Raw genomic sequence first — 12,425 nt, forward strand, 5'->3', positions numbered from 1 at the left:
CCATGCCCTCATCTGAAAACTACACTGCGCAATGCTAGCCATTCCATCATAGCACTGACTTATCCCAGTCAGACAAGTTGTCAAAGAAAGACAGTAGAAAAGGAATAGCAACCAAGGGGATGAGGATGGGATGGATCATATGTCCTCCACCTGCCCGGGCTGGCTTAAAATAGTCAATATCAGATGATGTGCACACAATCACATATTGTGTCTTCAGTCTATGTAAGTTGCATTACAAAGGATGCTCTCTTTATGGGCACAGAATTCCCTGTGCCACAGTTCTGGAAGTGATATAAAGTGACCACCTTTGTTTTTCAGAGGATTTTCGTAGTTCAAGGAGGAGCAAATATCATCCTTAGTGTGGATCTTCTTCAAATGTACTCACTACACCCCCATCCCCAACACAAACACATTGTTATTCCACATAAGGAGCAGGCAATGTATATGTAACAAATCAGGATGAGAAACTTTCTTGATGTATTAATTTCAAACCTCTACCTATCCATGTTTTCAAATAGTTTGGTCACAATTCACATTTTTTTCTGTCTGTAGAGTTTATGTCAAAATGTCCTAGGAAATATAGCTCCAACATTTCTGCCCCAATATTTTTATACATGAACACATAGATATACTACATTTTGAAAACATTTATATACTACATCTTTTAGATATTTTAAATAATGAAAAATACATCATCAGTTGTGGTAGTGGTTGGCTCCACTTGCGTATTTTAGCTGGAATATTAGATGCTTGCGGATTTCAGGTTAAAAGATCTTAGAAACTATTGGACTCGATGCAGAGTTGTTTCCAATATTTTTATGCATTTACTCAACACTCATTTGCCTGTTCTTAGTTTATGACATCAACTTCATATTTTGATACTGGAAAATTTCGTTCCATATTCCTGTTGTAGTAAGTGCCATTGCTTTCATAGATAATTGGAATATAATTGATCCAATTATGCACCCAAGTAAGTGCCTCCCTGCTTCGAAACAGTACAATTTAACAAACTTTGGTTGTCTCAGAATGCATTTGTTCACCAATGGGGTAGCAGATAATACGTGAACTGTGCTACGTCTCAGTGATGGGTATTCAAACTATTTTATAAACAAATCATTGCATTTGAGATTCCCTTTTCCTGCCTCCTGACTTTCACCAGTGTCCTGGACTTTGCTATTGCCCTCACCCGGTTTAATAACAAAAAAACGACTTTTGAATCACTTCTGAGAAAATCTCTCTTACTGTTGGACACTTATTTCAATCCCTGGGTACCAAAATTGTGATGAGACAGTCTCTCCTGCCAAGATATGAACTTATTATACTGAAATAATGATAATGAGAGCAAGCACCAGAGGAAAGTCGATCTAGACAGTAGTCCATTCTTCTTCTACAATTATTTTTTAAAGCAACTGACTACATTGGTGTGATTTCTAATCATCACCTCCAGTAGAGAATGCAAGGCAGTCCAGCTGTTCTAAAGTCATCAAGAAACCCAGCACTATCTGTAGGGTAGGTGGTGCGAACCCACATAACGAACACTTGGCGATGCAACGCGCGATAAAGAATGATCAGTTCCATATATGATCAATTAATCTATTTGATTCACTTTTTATTTGATGTCATTGAGTAGAGTATGTAACACATCCATTGCTCTGATGATACTCTTAGAAAGGATGCTGAACATTTTTATTTAGAGTAATAATTATTCAAGTATCAGGTATCAAGTAATAGACTTTCAGTGCATTTATCTTGGTGTGTTGAAAAACCTGTGCTGAAGCCTGTGCCGAAGCCTGTGCTAGAGCCTCACTCAAACAAAGCAACATCAGAGTATTTAGGAGGTAAGCAAGGGAGGGAGGACTGGTAAATGTATGCACTGGAGCGATAGTGATGCTGGTTTGTCGGAGTGTGGCACAATGCAGATTTACTGAATTGTTGAGTTGATTGACCAGATTAAAGAAATAAAGGTCCATAGACTGGCCTTTGAGCCAGAGTACTGAGAACAGTTAAGACTATAACTTGTCTCAATGTTTATGTAGCATGTGACACCAAATATTATAGTTTTCTCTGGAGCTACATTGGCTGATGATACAGTTCAGAGTTCAATAGTGCAATCAGCTAGCATCACAGTAAGTCGACGGGTCAACGTTCTAGAGCTGAGAGAGAGACATATTGGAAAAGTGCACAGCATTTTATCAGGACAACTGGATGAACATAGTTTTAGATCCATCTCTCTGTGACAACAGCTGTTTTGGTTGAAGGGAAGAGTAGTCTTACAAAGGGCTCTCTCTAATGAAGGGTTTCTCAAACCTGCAAGTTGGAACTGTGATGAGGTCACCTGTATCGCCAAATCAACCAATTATAAGTCACAGCGTGGACACAACAATGTTGAAATTGGGTTACAAAAGGACATGTGGGCCAAAGCATCAACAAGCAAGTTAGAGAAACTCTGGTCTATATTATACAAGGACCTGCTTAGAGTAAAGCCATACGTTGATCATCTTTTTATGAGTTGTGAGAAAAGACAAAGGTAAAATGGAGAATTAGTGTAGTTGGAGTAACATTGTTGTAAAATACAAATGCTAGCTCCTGAGGAAGTTCAGACAGCCAGATCATCTGACTTGGCCCTACTGCTGGTTCGACTAGTTTTGCTGAGTCTACGGTTGTCATTCAAGTAGATTTTGGCAGCGGCGAGTGGCACTGTCTTGCTATTCTCTGGAGTACTTTGTGTGTAATCGATTTGAACAAACCGACCATCGCCAATATCCTCCTGTCTCTGGACCCATTCTGCAGCGCTGTTGACTGTGTTCTGCTGAGTTTCCAGTTTATTGGGAAACGGGTGGATGTATTTTCCATTTGAACTGGTCAAGCACTGATTAAAATCTGGGGGTGGGGTGCAACTCCGAGACCTCACATTTGGTTGATGGACGTTGTCTGCTGGTAGCTTTGTGCAGGCTGCTGGTGGTATGGCTTTGTCGGACACTGGCAACTTTTTCCTGAACTTTTTCCATGCAAGATGGCAGAGCTCGGCCAGGCTCAAGAGAAGCGACAGCACTGCCACTGCAAGCATGAACACGATGAAGACATTCTTCTCTGTGGGTCTAGAGACAAAGCAGTTCACGGGATGGGGGCATGGACTGCGTTGACAGATATACAAAGTGTCCAGAAATATCCCATAAAGCATGTATTGTCCGACGATGAAACCCACTTCCATGACGGTACGTATCAAGATACTGAATACATAAGTGTTGAGCAGGCAACCCTGAAGCCTAATTTTTCCACCCAACTCATCTCTGTAGGATAATTCAGCTTTTTCCACCGGATACTCCTGCTGATGGTAGGAAGAGTTATCATTAATGATCATCTTTGACCTCTCCTCGTGTTCCCTTAGTTTCTTCTTCTCCTCCATGCGCACGGTGTGCATCGCATGCCCCATATATAGAAGCGATGGGGTGGACACAAAGATGATTTGCAGGACCCAGAAGCGGATGTGGGATATTGGAAACGCCTTGTCGTAGCAGACATTTTCACACCCGGGCTGGGTAGTATCACACATAAAGTCAGACTGCTCATCTCCCCAGGAAGACTCGGCCGCTGTCCCCAACACCAGCATCCGGAAGATGAAGAGGATGGTCAGCCACACCTTCCCAATCACTGTGGAATTTTTCTGTACCTCTTCCAAGAATTCCCCCAGGAAGCTCCAGTCACTCATGTCTGCTCACCAAATCTGCAGGCTCTGTTGAAGGGAACAGAATAATTAAAGAAAAAAATGATATTCTTTTCAATTCTCCTTAGCATGTATAGGATGAAATGCAAGTTTGATAGCCATGCAAACCAATCAGTTATTAAATGTATGACATAAAGGCATTTTATAAATATTCTGGACTTGCCATGATGTGCTCACTTCCCTACAAATACAAAAATTTAGGAGCATACGTTTAGATCACACAGTGGTGACCTCTTATTTAGGGAGGTATAGTATTTGTTCTAACATAGCGCCAAAACCATAGCAAAACTATTATCAAACTGCGTTGACAGTGCAAAAATACTAAATACCGATTAACAGTATTATTAAGATATAAAATATACTAATATAATATACTAAAATATGCTAATTATTTAAAAACACTGACATAAATTTAATAACCAAAGGGTAACATATTGATGAATGATATGGGTACACACACAAGTGAATACTATGTTCAACAGGTGACAGACTGTTAATAAAATTCACAACTCCATTTTATTTTGCATCTAGAAATCTGATATCTCGTGTCAAAGCTCTGAAGCGGGATCATGCCATAGCTTTGATAGATTTTCTACTTTTTCCTCTTGTATCTTGAAACTATGAGCTTGCACAGTAGCTTGTGCATGATCCCTATGACAACTGTGCATCATAGCATGTGCATCACCCCATCACAGCTTGTACATTACCGCTATCACAGGTTTTAATTTGTCTGAAGAAGGAAGCCAATGTGGTCAGACACAGTGCAATCCTTTAATGAATGATGTTCTGTATTGGACTGCCTGGCACAATCTTGTTGATGAACAACCAGTTTGGATTCGGAAAAGAATTGGAAAGATGATTCAACTTTTTCAAACCAAAGTTTGGGGCCTGATTTAATACTCAGCAGACGACTCGTACTCCGCCAGGGTGATGGAGTAAATTAATTATTTGCCCTGATGGAAGGCCCACCCACGAAATTTTGAAATGTCCGCGGGCCCAAAGGACATTTCAGGCATAGACAGAAACTGCCATCCCTAAAGTGGGATTTTTTTTTTTTCAATAAAAAAACAATGCCACCATTTCCTCCTATGTTGAGGGGGACATGGAGCACTTTTCAGTGCCCTTACTACCAGGTTTTCCTGTAAAATTGGAAAAAGGCTGCATGTCTGCCCAACTTAGGGGGGTGGAGATACAGCCAAACCTCTGATGGCCCTTACTTTGTCAGGCATTCGGAGGGGTTTGACCACAGAGGAGAAGGAGTAGTCTCCGCTGTCGTCAAACTGTGGTCCACCTGAATTCAAATCAGGTGGCCGGACCACTATGTTGGCGGGGTGGGAATTTCATTGCCATTGCGAAGGAGTTCCCTTTCTGCCAATATATAAATTGGGCCCTCAGTTTGAAAGAGAGCTGGCTAGATGTTAAATATTATATAGTAAAGATGGTAGTATGATCTCCCTATAAAGGCCTGCTAGTTATTTTCTTACCACAAGCGATTTCGGACATAAGACTAATTTAATGCATGTGACAAGCGATGCCATATTCACCCTTTAGCCATGGGAACTACTGACAGACAGCTCCCGAGAAATTCTGCTTTCTAAGTAAGACTGCAGGTAGTTTCTCATATGCTGAGTCCTTCTTTACTTTCGTTTTCCTAAGACTCTCAGCATTGTCCCAGTTAGAGTTAAATTTCCAAAGGAAAGAAATGCTGGCAATATAACCTTATGCGATTGGCTGTGCACAGTAATCGCTGAGCAAACTTGTGGATGGTTCAGAAATTCCTATTGTTTGTCCTCAACCAATCCGAGAGGTTTTCATGTGATCAAACATGTTCTCATTAGCCGCTGAGTAGCCTTTCAGAATAGTACTATCCAAAGCAAGCCTGACCACCTGTTCCATCACAGACTGAGATGAGTGGCCACTGGGGATTTATGACAGGTGAATCTTAGAATTTCCCATGATGCTTCTGCATCCTTGAAGATAAAACAAGTCATCCACTTCCTAATTTTGTGCTTTCTTTCTCCAATGAAAGCTCGAGTGTGACTACTATCCGGCTTCTTCTGTTTCTGATGCCTACTCATATCTACAGTTGGTCAAGCCCCAGTGGACACTCTATTAAAGTGTGTGACTCCGAAAAGGCAAGCATTCTTACATATCTATTTGTGTGATTACCTTCTGTCTAGTGGAGATGGAACAATTTTTGAGGAGAGGGTGCTGCCATCAATGTTACATTACTGAAGTCATATGGATTGTGAGAAAATCCAAGCTTCACAGAAAGAACAAGTGTGGCAAATGAGCCATGCTCATTCAGCAGGAGATTGGTGTGGTATGTAGCAGGTGGCGCAATTTGGAGCCCAATGTCATAAATATATCATTAAAGCATGGTGTGGGAGCACACTGTCATTTACAGACTGCACATTTTCTATTTCATGGTCACTAAGGACCTGATTTAGATATTGGCGGTAATGGTCCTGCCGTCAGTTTTCCGACTGAAAACCCACTCGCCGCCATGACAGTCCGCCTGCCATATTTAGATGTTGGTGGTCCCATAGACTTTAACTTGCCCAAGTCCCTCTGACTCTGCCAAGGAATCCCAACCGCCGCCATGGCGCCATAGTAAAGACTGGGTGAGAGCGGGACTTCAGCCACACTTACCACCGAGCAGATTTGGATGTGCTATACCGCCAAGCAAAAAGTGTCGGGCTGCCCCCCACTTGGCGGATTGGGCGGGGGAGGTCAAAGGGGTGAAAACTCACCTTTTCTCCCGATTCAACTACTGTTTTTGGACAGGACCCTCCGTCGCTGCTGCCACAGGACCACAGAGAAAACACGAACCCCCAATCGCTGGACACGAAGGTAGGCAACCTGCATTGGCTGTATATGTTGGGGGGTCCCTGCACATGAGCTCTGATCATAATAATTAATGGACTGTTGCTGTGCAATAAATGTCTCCAGGGATGTTTTCTAACATTTTTTTCAAAGTAAACATTAAATTTGATGCATAGTCACTTGTTTGGTGATGGTTTATGTGTATCTAAAGCCTTTCAATATTCTTCCAATAAATGTGTTGCTTGCAATATTGACTTTTTGCAGTACTGCCTATTGTATGTAAGAATGCACATCTATACAAAATGGAACACTCTTTATTCAAGATCTGAAATAGCAAGCATCATTCAGCTACATCAATACGGTTAATAAAGTCACAGTTGTCTGCCAGCAACAAATATTGGCTACACGTTACGCCACCTTGCTAAGTTAATGACAGTTATATTCATGGTGAACCTGTGGTTTATCCGTAGTGTGCTACAAAATACTCTTTTAATGGTCATCCTACCCAAACTATATCTAATGCACAATGAAACCGTAATATAAACCAAATCTATGACTATAAGTATAAACCATGTTGGACTTAGTTTATGATCATGTCTTTGACAGCAACAGATCATTTTTTATTCATCTGTCGTAATATCATAAACAAAGGCAATCGAGGAGTGGAGAATGTGGGGCCTGCATGAGAAGAAGGAACAAGAAGCAAAGGAGAGAAATAGAAAGGGATAGAAAGAGCTATGGTAAAGTAACACAAGATAGAGCAAAAGAAAGGGTTAGGGAGAGGCAGAGAGAAATAGAAGGGAAGGAAGGAGCATAAGAAAGTAAAACTAGAGCTGCAGTGAAAGGCAGAGACTATGACAGAGAAAGAAAGCAGTGTGGGAGTTTTTGTGTTAGAGATATAGAGAGAAACACATATATATATATGACCGTGAACAAGACTCCTTGGGGAGTTGAAACGCGTTGATGGTTGGGACAGCAATAAAATATACGTTACTGGTACCTCGTGGAGTGCGGTGAAAATTCTTGGTATTATATATATATTCAGTGAAAATAACAAGGGTTACAGGGACACTATAGTTAGGTTCTGAATTTAATTTACTCGCCCAAAACCATAGAAATTCAGCAGTTATACTTGGAGTTATTTCAAGTAACTAGAACTCGCACCCTAAGGTAACTAAAACTTGCGCCCTCACCATGCACAGTTTTTTCTTCAATAACTTGACTGCTAATGTTTCATTTATATTTTTAATGACTTTATAGAAGTTGTCAGGAGTGCTGTAATATGTGTGGCAATTAGCAATGCATGGCAAGGGCACGAGTTATAGTTACCTTAGGGTCCGAGTTATAGTTACTTGAAATAACTCTAACTTCTGAATTTGTATGGTTTTGTACGAGTAAATTTACACAATCCCCTCTTTTTGTTAAATAATGCCCCTGGGACCTGGCCAACCCGGGGGCTTTTTCCAAAACAAGAGCAGGAGCCCACACTGTTTCATTCATAGCAATAGCAGGCAAACCATTTTGGGGTAGAACATCAGCATGGAATGGCCACCGCATTGATTCGCTGTCACAGCTTCCTCATCCTACCACTTTGATGAAGCAGGCAGTGTCTGATAAGATGTGAGTCTGCCAATGAAAAAGGACATTCACAAGGCACTGGAGGTCTACATGAGCAACCAGGATACCAACCAAGATGTACTCCTTCAGGATGTTATGTCTGTCCAGCAAGAGAACATCTGGAAATAGCACTTGGAGATCAATTACGATGGAGCAGCATAAAATAAAAAATAATTTGCAGCCCTAATGGCTATTCACCAAGAGCAATCTGTGTCTACTGAAGGACTCCTGCGAGGAGGGTGCCAGATTGTGATGCTAAAATCCCTCAGAGGGGTAATCCTGCAGCTGGCATATGTAAATCATCAAGGGCATCATTCTGAAAAAGGAGACCAAACAATGGTAACAATATAAGACACGTAAGTCATCCTAATGAAAGGAATATACCCTCATTGGGCAGAAGAGCTGATAAATCTGAGGCCAGAAGACAGAGAAGGAAAGGTTGTCTGCCTGTCCATGATGCCATATAAAGAGGGCAGCAAGAAACGAGAAGGGAAAAAGTGGAATTTAGAAGAACATTACCAACAGGACTAACTTATTATAATAAGCCAAAGACACCATTTTAAAGTAGACCCAACAGAATCAACTAATGAAAACAACATGCTGAAAGAGGCCATTTTGGGGCTGGGGGAGTTATTAAAAAAAAAAAAAAAAAAAAATATATATATATATATATATATGTCAAAAAACAATTCAATTACAGTCGGCACTCCGAACAACTTCAATGTTTACTTAAGCCTTGTAAAATCTTTTGCAAAATAACAAAGTATCAACTTACAATGGCAACGCGTTTCAACCATTACAGTCTTCTTCACTGGCCCAAATCATTACAGAGGCCCCCCCCAACAGAAAATATACCATTGGCTATTATAGACATTTAAAAAATCCTAAGTAAATCCAATATATAAATATAATTAATCCAAGCACATGTGTGGGACCAAAATATCTTAACCAAAATTTTACATTCTATATTGAGACATTTCATTTCCAAAAAAGAAAAAAAAGAGGAATTTTAAATTCAACATACATTGAATAACATACCCAGTGGTACCGTTGACCCACCAATTGGTGGCTGCCTAATAATAGGTCCCCACACTCTTATTCTGATTTCATTCCTCTAATGAGCGTCATATTCACCTATCATGTCGGAAGTACGGGACAGTACTAAAAAGCAAGTCAAAATTACCAATCCCTAGTGGCTCTGACCATTTGTGACATTATCCATATGCTATCTAAAGTACCCAATATGCACAAATAGTTCCTCATCCTGGTTCAATCCCCACAGGTGTCTGCTATTTAAGCGAATTATATACTCAGATTCCATCCTTCTGAATCTCTCTCTATATATATATATATATATATATATATATATATATATATATAATATATATTTTTTTTTAACTTACCTCTGTGTTGGAAGAGGTGGTTCCGTCTCTCCCTCCGCCGTCCTCAGCCTCCCGGAAGCACAAGGCTTCCAGACTCCCCTCCAATCACAACGCTGCTGTCAACAGCATGACAACAGCATCGTGATTGATCTGAGAGCCCTGCTTCGGCGCTCAGACAGGGAGTAGGGCCCTGTGCACCGTTCAATACAGCCGGGTGGAGAAATGCAAAGTGCGCATGACTGTTTGGCCAGCAGAACATGGCCAGCCAATGCGCCATGCGCACTAATGTGCACTCACCACTCTGTCTCCAGCCCTCCTCCTCGTCCAGCTGCCCGCCCCACCCCACCTGCCCTAACCTAGCTCCCCAAGGAAAAATAAAATGATAATAACATCACGTTACTATCATTTTATTCTTCCCTTGCATTCACTGCATAAAGCAGTGGGGCGACTCTCCTCGGCCTTAGAGGAGGAGCCGCCGCTGCAAGCAGTACAAATAAAATACAAATTGTGCCAAAACCTACATAAATAAATACTATTTTTAAACAAACAAATGAAAGATGCTGCAAAATCTAGGTCTCCCTAAAACATAAAGTCAGAATAAGAATGATAGTCATGTGTATCAGGGAGAGAAGTGCCATCCAACCCCTCTTTGACTTATGATTTTCCCTCAGAAAGCTTGCTAATATTTTCTTCTGGCATTTCCCCGCAGACAGACACTGAAAGACAGGTTTTGCACGCTCACCCACAGCAGAGGGTGAACGGTTCAGTGGCACAGATCTCTTTATGTGCTCTCCTTGTGTTGAGAAGTCCTACCACTGCCCTCTGAGTGAAATACACTCAGGGGGTCATTCTGAGTCTGGCGGTCTTGAGACCGCCAGACTCGTGGTGGCCATCGGACCGCCGACACCACCACGCTGCAGTCAGCCTCCAGCCTGGCGGTCCCGGCGGTTGTAATCTGCAAGCAGCGCTGCACTCCGGATTATGACTCCCATTACACCACCGTGGAAAAGATGGCGGAATGAGGGTGCCGGGGGCAGCCCTGTCGCGCATTTCACTGCCTGAATTACGGGCAAAAAAATGCACGACAGGTGCTGCTGCACCCGCTGCACCGCCACATTGGCGCAGGCTCGATTCCGAGCCGGCGTCAATGTTAAGGCCCTCTTCACCACAGGGCCGGCAGGTGGAATACTGTTTCTGCCCGCCGGCCCTGTGGTGAACTTGGAATAGGGCCGGTGTCCTGACGGCACTAGTGGTCAGGTGGCCGGTTGAGTTTGGCGGGCAGCCTCTGCCATCCGCCAAACTCAGAATGACCACCTCAGTACCCAATAATAGATGTCCGTCATGCGTGTTTTTAGTGGTTTGGAACATGGTTGGGTTTTGTGGATTGAATTTATTTGTGGTGTGCATGTAGACTAGATCCGGTGTCAATAGTAGCTTCTACGAACGCACATTTTGTGCAGCACACAATGATGGTAGTGTCACTGTGGATTCCCCATCACTGGAGCAGTCACGGAAGCTGTGCAAGAGACGCCTTACCAATTTCTCCCCGTTCGGCTTCTGGTTCCAAGAAACAAATAGGACCACACTTACTAACACTTTGCGCTGGTTTGCATCACAAAAGTGATGCAAACTGATGATGAGTAGAATTGGGATTTACTTTCTAGTGTAAAACGTGTTTTTTGGTTAAAAGTAGTCCTACAGTAATGCAATGTAGCTCTAATGTGTACTACTGTGCTTTAAGAAGACAATTTTCTCATGCAACCATCCATAGTTTTTTGTTGCAGAGCCCTACTTACTAAGAAACTAGACAGAGCTTTATTCAAAAATATGCGCCACCTTGAGGAAGGCATATCGTTGGTGACACGTTTTCTTTTCTCCAGAATTTTCAAAGGTTGCACATGGGATGTTATGTACAGCGCACAAAGAAACTTGGAAACCTTTTAGATTACGTCGCAGCACAGTATTTTGTACTGGAAAGAAGGCCTTCCGGTACAAAACCTGTGCTAGACATCTTTCACATACCCTTGCACTTTTGTTGCTGCGCTGCTCTGTGTTATGTGAAAAATTAGTACATTTCGCACACAGTTAGCGCCCAAACACAAAAGACTGACCAAAAGAAGTTGTGCTGTGGTGTGTATATATTCTTGGGTTCCACAGAAGCATGCTGGCTGCTGTAAAGCGCTTCAACGTCTCGCCAGGGGTAGTAAGCGCTATATAAATGCAATTACAATACAGTATAGATGTAGTTGGCCATTAATTGCATTTTGTATTATTACTGAGTTCTGAACTTCCTATTACAGCCTTCTTGAAATAAGCATTGACGCCTTACCTGAGGGACCCTTGGAGAGTCAGCTGTGCAGAGGGAGTAACTTGGATACCCTGCGGCCCTGGGCCTACCCCCACTATTAAATGACAGCTCGCGTCCCCATCCCCTCCCCACGGATGCTCCCCAGTGCCCGCTGAATGCCCCTAGAACCAATGAGAAGCTCTTACAAGCTGCACATAACTTAGTTCACCGTAGCTGCAGTTTGTTGATCTCATATGACAATTTGTCACAAAATAAACATGCACACTTACAGCTGTTTTTATTCCCCTTATTCCAGGCACGGGCCCTTTTATGGAATATTGTGTCGCTCACACTTCTATTATGGGGAAGGTCTTCAGTGGTAAACAGGGGTCTGAGGGCGACCAATCAGACAGCAGGTGTGTTTGGAATTCCTGGAGGTTTTAAAAGTAGTTTCCTGTAATGCTGGCAAATCCTGCACGAGCAGGCCCAAGGCGCCCGAACCTGCCACAGAAATGAATATGGTACCGGAATGCTTTTGGTGGAAGTATTTATAGATTGTCGAAAATACTCGTGCGCCATAGCCTTATCT

At 42.3% G+C, this 12,425-nt stretch overlaps 1 protein-coding gene across 1 annotated transcript in view; it reads right to left on the minus strand.

The window, feature by feature from the left end:
- Nucleotides 1-1,584: 1,584 nt before the first annotated feature.
- The window catches only part of GJA5 (gap junction protein alpha 5), a 101,402-nt gene continuing 90,561 nt past the window's right edge, over nt 1,585-12,425 (minus strand). The window contains exon 2 of the mRNA XM_069202623.1: nt 1,585-3,733. Within this exon, the coding sequence (XP_069058724.1) occupies nt 2,597-3,709 (1,113 nt within the window). The 5' untranslated portion in view covers nt 3,710-3,733 and the 3' untranslated portion in view covers nt 1,585-2,596. The remainder of the gene's footprint in view (nt 3,734-12,425) is intronic.

Source organism: Pleurodeles waltl, chromosome 8, assembly GCF_031143425.1.
Source record: "Pleurodeles waltl isolate 20211129_DDA chromosome 8, aPleWal1.hap1.20221129, whole genome shotgun sequence".
In the NCBI taxonomy this organism is placed as follows: domain Eukaryota; kingdom Metazoa; phylum Chordata; class Amphibia; order Caudata; family Salamandridae; genus Pleurodeles; species Pleurodeles waltl.